The sequence below is a fragment of the Plectrocnemia conspersa genome, unplaced genomic scaffold, assembly GCF_051122295.1.
Source record: "Plectrocnemia conspersa isolate PC_06_02 unplaced genomic scaffold, ASM5112229v1 ptg000013l, whole genome shotgun sequence".
NCBI classification, from domain to species: Eukaryota; Metazoa; Arthropoda; class Insecta; order Trichoptera; family Polycentropodidae; genus Plectrocnemia; species Plectrocnemia conspersa.
In genome coordinates this window covers 16659072-16674631 of record NW_028277177.1, presented here as the reverse complement: position 1 = coordinate 16674631, position 15560 = coordinate 16659072, and the positions used below count along the sequence as shown (strand labels likewise).

Here is a 15560-nt window from a genome sequence, read left to right as displayed (position 1 = left end):
AAAATGGTATAATTATAGGAAGTTTAAATGTATTATACCAATATAAAAACTAATAAAGGTAATTGTAAAATATTTATAAAATATGATATTCTTAAATTATAATCATAATCAGTGGCGTAGCTAGAATATGTGGTGCCCAGGGCGATCCTTAAAATTGCCCCCCCCCTATACAGTTTTTCCATGGTCATAAAATCAGCATTTCTTAAAATAATTAATTGGTTATTGTTAAGCTCTTGCTATTCGTGGATATATATATTTTTTAGTGCATTTAGTGTAAAGTACCACACTAGACGATCCCATCGCAAATATGCCGCTCCCAAGCAAGTGCCGCCCGGGGCAGCCCGCCCCCTCGCCCCACCATAGCTACGCCACTGATTATAATAATTGATGAATAAATAATGATTTTAATTAAAAAATATACAAACATTTTTTTTATATATATATTGACGTATTCTTAAATATACATATATCATGTGTATATTGATCATCTATGATTAGAATTTTTTCTGTTTGAAGTTTTCGCTGTGTTCAATTTTCTTTTGCGCAATAATCACCAAACCATCCATAAGACGTTTCTGATGAGAATCATATAAAAGGAGGGCAAAAATCAGCAAATTTATTTATGGCTTTAAAATATGTAACAAGTAAAAAATTAATTTATATAATATATCCATATAAAAAGTCAAATGTATACGTATTTTTAAAATATTGTTCGATATTACCCCTTTTACATTAAATATCTACTGATATAAATAATTTTTTTGTTTAAATTATTTATAAAACACTATTTATTTTGAAAATTGGACTTTAAATTTTATGTTTAGACTTTTTGTTTTGCTTTTAAATTATTATATTTAATGAATTAAAATATATTTTGACATTAAAGTGGCGACTTTGATGGTCGTCATGTTCGCTGCTATGGCCGGTAGATGGACGTAAAATTGCGTAAAAATATTAGTTGGAGCGCGACCTTCGCTTAACGTCAAGTTTTATTATGGTTTCGTGGGCGAGGTGATACATCCCGCATGCCTCTACCTCAGCAGCCCCTTCCGGGGGCGCCAGCCCTCGACTCAGGTTCGTAGGGTCCCTTCACTTGTATTTTTAAACGTTGTTTTTGCATCAGAATGCGAATGTGTAGGTGTCAAAAAGTTATTTATGTCCGTCGCATTGATGTTTATGCGTTTACAATGTGCGATTTTTGATTCAAGTGTGTCGTTTACACCTCTTTGTGAATATAATGTGATGTTAAGTTATTGCACTATTGTTACTGTCAGATGATAGTAATTTTCAAGTAAAATATTTTCTCAAAAACAATGCAAACATACATAATTGAGATCTTTATATGCAAAAAAATGTATACATTAGTTTACTGTATGTTCAGAGACGTTTTAGGTTAAACATATTATTTTGCTTCAAGCAAACGTCGACATAGTATTAGGTTGTCCAATAAGTTTATGCGCATTTTGCGATTTGTAAATTTGGTTGACATAACAGTTATGTATACAAATATACTAATCGATTATGTAATCTCCATCATTCTCAATAATATTCTTCCTGCGTTCCGGTACTTTATTGATTCTTCGCCGGTATAAACATTCCACTCTTGATTATTCAGATTTCTAGACAGTTCTGCATTTCATCATCATTATTAAATGTAGTTCAGTAAAATGATATAGTTTTATTTGTTATTATCAGGGCTGTGGAGTCGTTAAAAAAAACACGACTCCGATTCCGATATTTACCAACAACACGACTCCACTCCGACTCTGACTCCATTCCGACTCAAAAAAGTTTAATTTTATCAGGTTGTTTTCCTACCTTTGCAAATAGGCAAATTTTTCATGTTATAGGCATAAAAATAAAACAAGATCAAACTTTATTAATTATTTATTTGAATTTATTCTTAAAAATAACATTGCTTCTATTAAATCTGTGTTCGTAGAAGGTCTCAAATCAGAATTGAGGATGTTAAGAGTGGAAAATAACCGCTCTACGGATACTTGGGTTGGCGGCAATGCTGTAACGGTCAACGATGAATCCTTTACGATTTCTGGATACCGCTATATTGCTATTTTAACATTTAAATTATAATCTCGGTCAATTTTTTCCACCATTTTCAGTGGATCGTCAAATTCATTTTTAAATTTTGAAATAGAGTCCTTCGTTTACTATATTAGGACTCAAACGGGGACGTTTTGTTTCCTCTTGTTCATTGAGATATTTTTGAAAATCGTCTTCAGATTCAGCCGTTGGTCGGAGTCACTAATTTTTCACGAATCTGACTCCGGCCAAAACACCACGACTCCAACTCCACAGCCCTGGTTATTATATATAAAAAAAATAAACGTGTAATTAAATGTCGTTAAAAGTATTTATTTTTTATCTGTATCATATTCGTCGGCATTTAAATATTTGAACTTAAATCGTGGACCCAAAATAGTTAGCGTGATAAGATTTGTCATAAAAAGATTTGTCTATTTATTGCTCAATAGAAAAATATTATAATTAATTCAAACACTTTTCCCATTATTTCACTTAAAAATAATTTTAAAAAGGTAATTAACTAAGTTTTGCGTTATAATTAATAGTATTTTTGTTAAACATGCACTATGCCAAATATTTTAATACATGTTTTCTATTTACAATATATTTTTAAATCAAATTTAGGCACGGTAAGTCGAGTCTGTGTCTACATAAACAGGATATCATTTTATTTAGTCAACAGTCCGTGCCATTATATTCAAATGTAATTGATAAGTTTATGTATTCTTTAATTAATTATATGTATAACTTTCAGAAGTCAGAAGTAACTGTGAGAGTGTATGCAGCGACGCGTCAAGCAACACTTTGCATGCTCCCTCTGTCAAAACAAAAATGGACATCGTTTGCGTAATCGACGTACATCAGTCCGAGCATTTGAAAGATAGAAAGAAAGCATTGGAAGATATACAAAAGGCAGCCGATCTTGTGAATGCAAATTTGCATATTATTCAGGTTATTTGCAAATTATTTATCATTATACATTATTTGAACATATTATGACTTGATTGATTTCAGTTTGAAAAGTTAGATTTTGGAGAGACAAACATTTTAGATACATTTTACAACGCAGACGTCGCCGTTGTAGACCTCAGCTTACAATTACAACAAAGCTCTCTGTTTTATCATTTGGGAGTACGTGAAAGTTTCAAAATGAAGGAAAATATCATATTATACAATGACATTGATAACGAAACAATGCTGCCTTTGAAGGTAATAAATATTAATATTATTAGTATACACATTAGTACCAGGCGCAGGCGGTGAAATACTTTCTTTCTCGATGCTCGCATGTTAGGTGATGAGTGTTTCAAAATGTATTTCACCGCCCGCCCCTGATTGGTATATATCTTAATAATTTATTATTTTGTCTTTAGTTATCGGTTGGAGGTTACACTTTTATATCGTACAAATTAAACAATAATGGATTGTGCATAACAACTAATCCAACAAATAAAGGAGAAGATTATTCTGAATCAAAGTCACATCTTTATATCAAATTGAAGCAAATATTTCAAGTTGTTGAAGTCCAATCAAAGTAAGAACCAAACAAGAATATTTGAGTATTATATTTTTATTTAAATGATATCTGTAAGAAACAGTCTTGATCATGATAGTGGGTCACCTTTAAAACGTTACGTAATTCTTCGCACGTGCAAAATACGATCGAAAATTGTTGAGCAGGTAGTTTTAACCGTTACTCAATAATACAAACGACTTTGTTGCCTTTATTTTGCTTACTAATTGAATAAAAAAAAGTCATTGTCTTATTGTTCATTCCAGTTTTGTGTTTTCATTAGTTATTTTGTGTTTTTATCTGCCTTTGTTTTATTTTTATGTTAATATTGTTATAAATTAAAAAAAAAAAAATTTGTATTTGCAAAAATTGAATCAAATCAACAATCTAAAATACATTAAACCTGCTCAGTTAGTATGATAAATACGAGTCTGGACCAGAAAGCAAGGCTGTGGAGCTTCAAAATTTACTGACTCCGACTGACTTTATCTTATGCTTCCACTCTGACTCCGATTTTTAATTTATTTTATAATTTTCTATGTATGCATAATTTATTTATAAAGACTTATTGATAATAATATAGATATAAATAAAAAAGTGAGTACATTCGTACACAAACAAATCAATTTAATAGAAAAATTATAAATAATATGCTTAAACCCTTTCACCGTCACTGATATTTTTGTGTGTCATTTCAAAATTTGTTAATATGTGAGCATCTATTCATGCCACATTTTAAAAAATATTATGATTCATTAAATTCAAGTGATCTATAGCCTTAAATTATACTAAATAACCATATTATTAGGCTCTATTAATCATTAAAGAAAATAATGAGTTGGAGTTGGTCGATTGCTTACGATTCCGCCTAAAATGTCACGGCTCCGCAACTCCGACTCCACAGCCCTGTGAGAAACTAAGAAATAATACGAATAACGATTGCCCAGGAAGATTAGGTGCTTGTTAAAAAAAATATCAAGGGTGGGCCCTATCTCGGTATATAATGATAATATCACGCCTATTCCTCGTATACGTTTGTTCAGAAAGTATTCGACCATAATTTTTCAGGGGCATTTTCAGCTTGGGGAAAAACCAGAAGCTACGTGGTATCATGTCGGGAGAGTAGGGAGCCTGACGAAGCACAGGTGTCTTGTGTTTGCCCAGGAAACTATCAAAGATGAAGAATGGGTGGGTGCGTTATTGTGATTGAGCTTCCAATTGCTTGCTGCACACAGTTCGGACCTTTTGCGTGGCGTCACAAAAGTGACGCAGAACCTTAGGTAGTACTCATTGGCGATGGTTGTGCTGTGTTTTGCGCACTCGTGATTTCTTGATGTCGAGGGCCTACCAGAACATGCTTCACTCTCTACTGATATGCAGCCATCTTTGGAGCGGTTGTACCACTTATTTATATGTGTGGTGCCCATTGTTTCTTCCCCAAAAGCCTAATGAATCTTGTGGATCGTTTCCACTTGGGAATTGCAAAGTTTTACATAAAATTTAATGCAGTAGCGTTGTTCAAGTTTTTCTGTCAATTTGTCAAAAACGAAAATCCAACAGCACTCATTTACACTTCTTCACTTATAGGCGATCTGCCGGCGACTCAATGTAGTAGTTGGCAGCTTACATAAGTTTGCACAGTCATCATACCTTAATTCTGTGTAAAACATTTGTAATCTTTTTCAAAGAAATTAGTAAAAAATTGTGCAAAAATTGCAAAAACTGTCTGTTATTATATGCTTTAATTTCTGCTGTTTTTAACGAATTGAAATATCTACGACTTTTAGCTAATTGCAGTCATTTTTTGTGGTTCTTTGTTTATTATCTGATTGTAAATGTATACATTGTCATAGATTATTTTATTAAATTTAAAATTAATTGTTTTTATATTCATATTTTATTGTAGTATATTATCGTTTATATTGTATGTTTTATTGTTGTATATTTCAATTTATGCATATTTCAGTTTTTTTGTATTACAATTCTTAAATACACATATACATCAGTGGCATGCTGTCCATACATGTGGTAGATTCAAAACGCCAGCAGCATGCATGGTCGATCGACTATAAACACGATCACGTGTAACGGTTAAGTCGCTCGCCATCAACCGTACATGCTGCCAACGTCTTGAATCCACCGCATGCATGGAGTGGCGTGCCGTCCATACATGCGGTAGATTCAAAACCTCAAACGCATGCACGGTTGATCGACTATAAACACGAGCATGTGTAACGGCTGAGTCGCTCGCCATCAACCGTACATGCGTTTGACGTTTTGAATCTACCACACATTTGGACAGCACGCCACTGATATATATGTATCTCATAAGGTGCAAACTTTAAGAAATAACGTTCGGAATTTTCATGACCGCAAGTTATGGCGTTTACAGTTTTCGATTCAGTATCTTCATATTTGTAGAATGTAGTATTTGAAATTATTTTATGTTAATTATTGTCCTGTAGACATGATTGGTATTGAAACTCTTCATGATTCATTAATAAGATAAAGCATCTAAAACTGAATGAAATTTATTTGAAAATAACTATATTTAGTAATAAAATTTGGAATGCCACATTGCAACTTAATTTAAGCACGCGGTATTACCGTATGCCATGGGTAACGTACTAAATAAGTATAAAAACAAACAAACCAATATTTATCAATCCTATATTTATATGTACATAATATTCAATTAAATTTATTATTATAATGGCGTAATGGTTATTTTACCAAAATATATACTGCCACGAAATGTGTTAAGATGCTCTATTATTTTGGCCAAAGCTGTATCTTCTATGATAATAAGAAATTTTTTAATGATGTATTTTCACCTTAATAGAGCACATTTGCAAGAAAAGTTTCTGGCTGATTTGCGCAAAGCCCGTGACACTCACTCAGGACAAGAATTGGCAGAAATTTTACGTAATATGTGCAAAAGGCTTGACGATCCCAGCGTGATAAACGCTGAAGTAATTTTAAACATGTTGATATCTCTGAGAGACGTACAAGATTACGATGCCATCGTACAATTGGTGAGCGATCTCGAGACAGTACCGGGAGGAAAAAGTTACACTTCTCTACCGCCTGTTACATATTTATACGCATTTGGTTTGAATAGGTGAGATAGTAAAAATGTATTTATATTTATCATATTAAAGTTTTTTAATCATAAAATTTATGCTTACAGGAGAAAAAGAAAAGGAGATAGGGAAGCAGCTTTGAGTGTTTGCACGAAAGCGTTAGAGAAGCGAGAGAATCATTTTCCAGATATGATTTGTCTTTGTGGTCGTATTTATAAAGACAAGTTTGTTGAATCTCAACATACAGATATGGACAGTCTCAATAATGCCATCCATTGGTAAATAAGTTTTATTCACTTATATATTTTATACTCTTCTCATTCATTTCTTGAGATTTTATTCCTTGTATAAATTCAGGTACAGAGAAGGTTTCAAAGTTCAAAGAAATGAATACGCCGGTATAAATTTAGCGACATTATTAGTAACTGCCGGAAATGAGCTTTCAAAATCTGAAGAACTTCAACACGTCGGTTAGTCTAATTTGTTTTAATCATTATGTATATATATATATACTAATATATACCATCTTGTAATTTATATAATTATAGGTATGGTTTTAAATAATCTGATTGGCAAAAAGGGCAGTTTATCTTCCTTAACTGAATATTGGGACGTGGCAGTGTTCTTCGAGTTTTCAGTGTTGGCCGAAGACTACGCCAAAGCCATTCAAGCAGCCGAGTGCATGTTCAAATTGAAGCCTCCAAATTGGTATCTCAAATCGACGATTGATAATATAAAGCTCATTGATAGGTTTGTCTTATTAAAATTATATTTCACTCCATTGTTACTAAAAAAATATTGTATTTAAGATCTAGGAAGAAAAACGATGAAAGTGAAGGATCGCCTGAGAAACAAGTGTTTCAATTTTGGATGGACTTTTTCATAGAAGCTGCTCAATCTACTGTAGATGATAACATTATTAGATTTCCGGTGAGTTTTGATATATAAGAGATCAATAGATTTACTACAATTATTGACACTTTGTTTTATTTTGTAGATGCTTATTTTAGAGCCGTCTAAAGTTTATATGCCTAGTTATGTCAATATAAATTTGGGTGCTGATGAAAAATCTCTTCAAATTTGGAATGTGTGTTTAGATTCCTTGAAAGGTAAATGTAGACAAGTGCACGATTGGTTGTTTACTGCCAATAACATCAAGAGCGTAAGGTAACCCTATATTTTATATTGTTTTGCTTGTTCTATTAAATTAAGATTAACATATTTTTATCATTTTAGTCTTTACAAACGAGACGAACGATGTTTGTTTTTATACGTCCATCAAAATTCCGATGATTTTCAAATGTTCTTACCGTCCGTGTTGTGCAGGCAGCGTTTCTATGATTTGATTTTGGAAATGACTGCCGATCAAGAAGGAATGGTTACTGATTTAGATTCCTATTCTACTTCAAATCAAATAAAGGTATTATATGTTAATTTTTGTTAAAAGTGTAATGGCATATTTAATATGAAGTAAAAAATTTCAACAGTTGTACATATCTTTAAAATGTACTTATTAACAACAAGCCGCATTGTGCTTCAAATTGTATTCTTATAAAATTTATTAGATAATATTTGGTTGGCAAATGACAAAAAGCATTTTGGCCCTATATAATATTAAAAAACATATAACAATGATACCAATGTATGTTATAAATTTTAACCTGACTATTTACCTCTTCTGATTACCCTCTATTTTCTACTTCATGTGAAACAACTTTATTTGCTACAGATTATTTAATGTAATAATTATTTCAGTATGAATATGAGTTAGACGATATGAACAAACGGGTTGTACTGGGTAGAGGCACTTATGGAGTCGTTTATGCAGCTATGGATTTAAATACTCAAGTTAAAATAGCAATAAAGGAGATTCCTGAAAAAAATCTTGGCGATGTTCAACCGCTGCATGAGGAGATTAAACTTCATTCTCAACTCAGGCATAGGAATATTGTCCAGGTATACTTTTATTAGCACAAACATTCCCTTTGGACCAATTTAAATATGTTCTACTTTCAGTATCTAGGTTCAGTTTCTGAAGATAATTATTTCAAAATATTTATGGAGCAAGTTCCTGGTGGTTCGCTATCTGCACTATTGCGATCAAAATGGGGTCCTTTGAAAGAGAATGAGTCCACCATATCATTTTACACAAAACAAATTTTGGAAGGTAAAGAAATAAATTAATTGAAAAGTACATACGTATATACATTGGGTCGTATAAATTAAATATAAAATTTTATTGCAGGTTTAAAATATTTACATGATCAAAAAATTGTTCATCGAGACATTAAAGGCGATAATGTACTCGTAAATACGTATAGTGGCGTGGTTAAGATATCTGATTTTGGAACATCGAAGCGATTAGCTGGACTTTGTCCTTCCACTGGAACTTTCACCGGTACTCTACAATACATGGCCCCTGAAGTTATCGATAAAGGACAAAGAGGTTATGGAGCTCCTGTAAGTTGAATATAAATATTTATTTTAGAATATATAGCATTTTTGTTATAAGAGTTAAAAAATTTTAGGCTGATATTTGGTCTTTGGGTTGTACAATTGTAGAAATGGCTACATCAAAACCACCATTTATAGAATTAGGTTCACCACAAGCAGCTGTATTCAAGGTATACTTTATAAATTTTATTTTTAGCACATTAATATTGTTGAATTTATCATCTCTTAAAATATATTTCAGGTTGGATTTTATAAAGATCATCCAAAGATCCCGAATGAATTGTCACAACGTGCTAAAAAGTTCATCCTGTTATGTTTTATTCCTGATCCTGAAAAGAGAGCAACGGCTGCCGATCTTTTAGAAGATGTCTTTTTAACAGAGTGAGTGTTAATCTAATTTTTGTTACATAATTAATTTCTAATTAATTATTAAATATATGTTCAATGCTATTTAAGAAAGAAGAAAAGTTCCTCACGTTTGGTCGCTGGAAGTAATATTGACTTTAGTCGTAGTATTTCAATGCCTGTCGATAAGATTTTGAGTACTAGAACCAATTCTGATCAATCGCCTACAGTTATTCAAACTCCATCGCCGCCCGAATTAGAGTAAGTTTTATGTATTTTGATAATGTTGCATGGTCATTAAATAATTAGGCATGTGACAAAATAATTTATTGCTAAGTAAATTAAACTGTTTTTATGAAATAAGTTATGTCCATTTATACTTTTACAAATAATTTAGGATTTGTATCTAACAAATTATAAAAAAAATAACACCAGTAAAATATTTTTATTTCCTGTTTTTTTTTTTTATGATATTGAAAACATGTCTAACACCATTAGATATTATTAAATATCAAATAATTTAATACATGCTATTACAAAATGATGTATTTGTGATAGTAAACAAAACTATTACACTTTTTCTTATATTTGAAACCAATAAAATCATACATAATTGGACATACCTTATCACATATACTTATTAATTAGTAATTTTTTTACAGTTTAAATTTTTGCTTTTAATGCAAAAATTAAATTAGCTTTATCATCATAGTATTCATGTCATCAAATTAATTTAAATAACAATTATTAAAAGCTTGGTGTTTTTTTAAACTGAATGTGCACCGTTAAATCATGTTTATGTTTAGCCATAACAAACATGTGTGTCTAATTATTTTAAATTAGTGTTTAAGGTTGTTTCATATGAAGTGGCTGATTGTTTTAGTATGAAATTAAAACATAATATGAATAAAAATATCATGTTATACAATGTTCTTCTCCAAAATATATAACAATAAATATGAGTGGCTATTTTTAGAGGCTGTAAAATCATCAAAAGTCTTCATAAAATCACTCTGTTTATTAAAAATCATTACTACCAAAGACACATCCTTTTATTTAGCAATTATTATGAATTATTATAATAAAAAAATGTATTGGTATACAAGACTAGTGTCAAACAAATATTTCATATTCTGTATAAATATCATACTTATCTCTTTCTTAATGTAACTTGAGTCACTAAGTAAAGGATTATAAAGAAAAATAAGTCTAATCTAAAAAATGGTAATCTATAGGTCATGGGAATATAAGGATTGAAATAATGATTTCAATCTCAATTTGTTTAATATTATGGTAGTAAATTTTGAGTAATGCCAACTAGATGGTGTACCTTTATTTCTGTCAATTCGTAGTTTCCATTTGTTCGTATTATTACTTTGCCGATTCATATTTAGTTTAAAGTATTTTACTTTAAACTAATATTTTCCGTAATAAAAAATGCCGAGACTTATTGGTAATGCTGTGTATAAAAAAATGTTTTACTAATATACTGTTATTTTATTTAAAGAAAATATAGAAATTACGATTTTGAATGCTTACATAAAAATACTGAAATTTAAAACTTAAATGTGTTGTTTCATGGTTCTTTGAATACAAATATTGACAATTGAAAACTATTTTATCTACCATAGAAAAAATTATAATTATACTTTATAACATTATGACTAATGTTTGGGAGTACAAATATCTGTTTTGTGTTTAAAAATAACTGTATAACTTATTCAAAGGATATGATTAAATACCATGATCTGTCATCAAAACAGTTCTTAGAACACAAGTGTATTATTTTGAAATAACAATAAACAATTTATTCACCCAATCGATATTTCTTAGAAAAATTAGTATTAATACTTGTTTATTTTTCTGTTAGCATTTTTAATTAATATTAACTTATTTTTTATAAATATTTATATAATTAAAAAAAAAACAAAAAAGGTTTTATGTAATTTAAAAATACTTTAAAAAACCTTTTTATTGTCAATTCTAGAACTAATTTAATAATTGTGTTTACCACTAATACTAAATCGACGGTTTGGATAGTCCCTACACATTTACTTCGCTAATGGTAATCAACGGGATGAGTTTATCCATCTAAACTTATCGTGTTGGCGTCTATAGAATGAATGTATCTTTAATATGAAAAATATATGACGACTTTATTTTGTCCCTTGAATAGAGAACAAACCTTTTTGTACACAAACACAGAGATCGTAAAATAACACCATACTTTTTTTCGGCATGACAAAGACATGACATAATTTATATAATAAATTTAATTTGGCTTAAATTAAAGACGACTAAAGTTTAAGATGCTTTAAATTTCTTTGTAAATAATATTTTTAAATAAAAATAAAAATAAATTTTTACAGGTAAATTAATTAGATTTCATTTTGGATTTTACGCCACCCAAAAGTTGAAAATTATTAAATAATTTTTACAGATTTTTTTATTTCTCCTTTTAGCTCAAAAGTTATATTTTTTTCTTTTAACTTTGCGTTGCGCTTAATTCTTGCAAATTGCCATCATGGTGCAGGCGGCGAAAAACCTATCCATCGATTACATGTTATTATAACGTAAAATAAGTATCAAATTTTAAACAAAATTTGAATATTTATTTCCATTAAGAATAAAAATACTGAAGAATAAATTTATATAAATATAAATATTTTATCTTTAATATTACTGATAACGAAGAATGGTATGTTTATTTTCACTTTTGTACTAAAAATTGTAACTGTGTTAAGTTTTTACTACAAATAAGATAATTTTTTTATGAATGACATTTCCGTAAGTTATCAATATTAACCCAGTTAATCACTGGATGTCTTGTTTCGTTTGCTGTCCGTCTTTGACTGAGTAAAAATCGGCTAATGTATTTGAAACAACCTGTTATTTTTTTTATCATTTATGTTCTTTCTTTTTTTTTTGTTTCTGTCCTATTGTATTGTTTTTGCTACTATAGAACCCGATCCATACCTGCCATTGGCCGTCTTGCATCTGCTCTACTTCCTCCAATCCAAATTAAGTCACCGAACTTGTCATACAACAGGTAATTTTCAATCATAGAATATATTGTTAAGGTATACAAGCGAACATGATAATATTTTGTATTGAAATTTAACACCGACTTAATACTGCTAATCAAAATTATTTTATTACACGAACATCGCTGTCATCACTGGCCAATTGGCAGGATTTTGTTGTTTTGTAATTTGTATTTTAATATTTTTTTTTCTAAATAGCTAATTACATTAACACACACCATTAATTGCTTCAATGTTATTTACGTAATTCATAATTTTAGTACTATTTGCACGACTCCATCAACCGATACCGATTTAGATACACACGATTCAGGGATCACAAGACGAAGTTCATCAGGTGCCTTACTTTCACCCGAGGTTAGTGTAAAAATAAATATATTTTTTATGCAACTTTACTCTATTTATAATCATGAAGGTGGATATGTTGATGGCGACCGATGCAAAGTCTACACCAAATAGGAATATGAGAATCGGCAATTCCGAACAAGACGGTTTTTATTTGCTCAAGAAAGATTCGCAAAGGAGGACAACGTTATGCAAAGTTCTGGCGCAAGACGGTAGTAAAATTTGCTATCAATGGATGAAGAACATCAGCGATAATTGTGCAACTTCTCTTAAAATGGTATTGCAATACTTATTATTTGATTATTGATTTTGTATATTAAATTATTTCAAATTGTAGTCTCACTTGGAAAAATTGATGGTAGCTTTGAAAAGCTATATAATGGACAACAATAAGAAAACTATTGACGATACCATTGCGACGTTAAAGGAAGAATTGGATTTTGATTCTGATGCCATCAATCAATTGCATTTAGCCATATATCTGTTTCAAGATGCCGTAAACGCCACTTTAAGACTGCATAGTATTAAACCTCATTGGATGTTTGCTCTTGATAATCTTGTTAGAAATGCAGTTCAAGCTGCAATCACAGTTTTATCACCTGGTTAGTTAATTTGAACATTATTTAAATATGAAATATTGCAATGTATATTATATTACAGAATTGGGAGCAAATCTGGCAGGCCAAGAACACAGCAGTTCTAAACATGAAGTTGAACCTGAACCATCCAAACCTGTTGTAGGCACCTCTGTAGACGACAGTACTGTGAATTCAAACGCAACTAATAGTTTTGTAAATTCGTATCCAGAAACGACTCAACAGCTTAGAGCAGCTAGTCAAAGGTATTCCTTAAAATATTATCATTCACATTGAAAAATCAATGAAGTGTACTTAAAATTAGTATAAATTAACTAAAAAATATAATCTAATAATAACACATAATTAAATTTAATCCTACATATATGTTAAAAGCATACTGTTGTACATATGATGTACAACAGTATACGCACCCACCTGATGAACCAAAAATAGGAGAAGAATTGGTAAATAAATTGATTAAAGTTTAAAACCGTTAAAAAAATAAATTGTTATTTTACTAAATTCATAGGTTACACACATATTTGGATGTTTATTATATTATGTCATTCTGCTTTATTATTGTTCATTAATGCTTGTACAATTTGTTTTATTTGTAGATTGATGCAAGAAATTACTGATAATCAATTGATATACCACAATCTGCTAAAACAACTATTAGAATACAGTAAATCGCAAATTCAGCAAATTACTGAAGTATATCAAGAAATGACTGATGTTTGTAAATGCATTAAAAAATGGTATATTTATACGTTGATCATATATATGTATAGTTTACATTATATTAAATGTATTGATGTATTTTCAGTGTTGATAATAATCCCACAATAACAATAGATGCAAATATAGACAAAAATTTAGAAAACTGGCTGAAGAATCTTGGCATAACCCAACAGGCGGTTAATGCAATAGTGATAGAAGAGTATACTATGAGTGATTTTCTGAATCATATTGATCGAGATGATTTGAGAAGAATGAATTTAAGGTATGAGTGAATTGAATAGTTTTAATTTATAATTATGAAATCATTAATTGCTTATTGTGGTTTTAGAGGTGGAGTGGAACTCCGTATTTGGCTAGCTGTGCTAGAACATAGGAAGTTGAACAGAGAAAACAATAATATACCTTACAATGATGAAATTATTTAATAAATATGAAGAAGCCAGTGTGATTCGACTGATAATACAAATGCGTATTAAGTCTTGCCATTTTAATTTTTTAAGAGTATAGATATATGTATAAATAAAGTAATCTAATATAATGCTGTGATGTGATGTTTAAGTTGTTTTAAACATATTATTTTATTAGATTATGTTAATTGGATAAGAATTTTAATGAACATTGGAAATGAAATAAATTTTTTATTATGAAAAATATAAAACATTGTTGAATAATGTTTATTCATCGTAATCGGTTTAATAGAAATTAATCTATGACTATGTTTATGTTGTATGTAATTAGTTTATCGCAATAAATATGGCAATATTTTTAAATAGCACATTTTAGATTAAAATGTAAGCGACTAACAAATTTGATATATATGTTATAGCGGACAATATTTTTGAAGAGATCATAGCTTTTTATATATTTTTAAGTCATGCTTATTGCTTAAGCTGGATCCAAAGTGCCTTTTGTCCTTACTTTTCTTGTTAAATCATATTGTTGGAAGTATTTACATGTTTTATGAATTGTATTTGACCATATTACTTTAATTGTTAATTGCATGTAATAATGGTCTTTGTGTTTACTTATTTTAAACAACAGTGATTGGTGCTGACAATTATTTTTGATGATAATGTTTGTTAATCTGTTAACATTTTAATCTTTTAATAAATATTGTATTAAATTGTATTTCACTTATTTTTAAACTCGATTAATTCGTATTACCATTTCTTTCAACAGAGAGTGTACCTATTATGAAAATCCTGACACAAAAAACATTGTTACCTATATATGGATTCTAGTATTTCAACAATACAGCTGTCAGTTCAAGGATTTTTTACATTAACCATAACAGATTACCCACCGCATACGCCATGGTGGCATCCTCTGACGTATGGGATTTCATTATCAAAAATATGTAATGTTACGTAAATATGTATTTACGTAAATACATATTTACGTGTTACGTAAATAT

The 15560-nt window shown here is 29.9% G+C and overlaps 1 protein-coding gene across 2 annotated transcripts; it reads left to right on the top strand.

Annotated features, from left to right (window-relative positions):
- Positions 1-956: 956 nt before the first annotated feature.
- Ask1 (apoptotic signal-regulating kinase 1) lies at positions 957-15274 on the top strand. 2 transcript variants are annotated; one of them, XM_088201516.1, is made up of 25 exons: positions 957-1074; positions 2798-2994; positions 3058-3252; positions 3417-3577; positions 6399-6677; positions 6747-6917; positions 6997-7109; positions 7188-7389; positions 7449-7569; positions 7637-7806; positions 7876-8059; positions 8395-8595; positions 8656-8806; positions 8885-9099; positions 9168-9263; positions 9335-9474; positions 9550-9699; positions 12401-12487; positions 12743-12839; positions 12898-13104; positions 13165-13429; positions 13488-13668; positions 14023-14163; positions 14232-14408; positions 14475-15274. In XM_088201516.1, the coding sequence occupies exons 1-25, from the start codon at positions 1026-1028 to the stop codon at positions 14569-14571; spliced, it is 4047 nt and encodes a 1348-aa protein (XP_088057642.1). In that variant the 5' UTR covers positions 957-1025; the 3' UTR covers positions 14572-15274. The 2 variants fall into 2 exon arrangements, with proteins under 2 accessions (XP_088057642.1, XP_088057643.1); XM_088201517.1 differs by lacking the exon at positions 12401-12487.
- The last annotated feature ends 286 nt before the right edge of the window (positions 15275-15560 follow it).

Bases quoted from the DNA above. Each gene is read 5' to 3' on its own strand.
- Ask1 (XM_088201516.1), top strand. From the start codon at position 1,026: ATGCCTCTACCTCAGCAGCCCCTTCCGGGGGCGCCAGCCCTCGACTCA. The intron at 9,264-9,334 runs GTATACTTTATA...AATATATTTCAG, and splicing joins CACAAGCAGCTGTATTCAAG to GTTGGATTTTATAAAGATCA. The intron at 12,840-12,897 runs GTTAGTGTAAAA...ATAATCATGAAG, and splicing joins GTGCCTTACTTTCACCCGAG to GTGGATATGTTGATGGCGAC.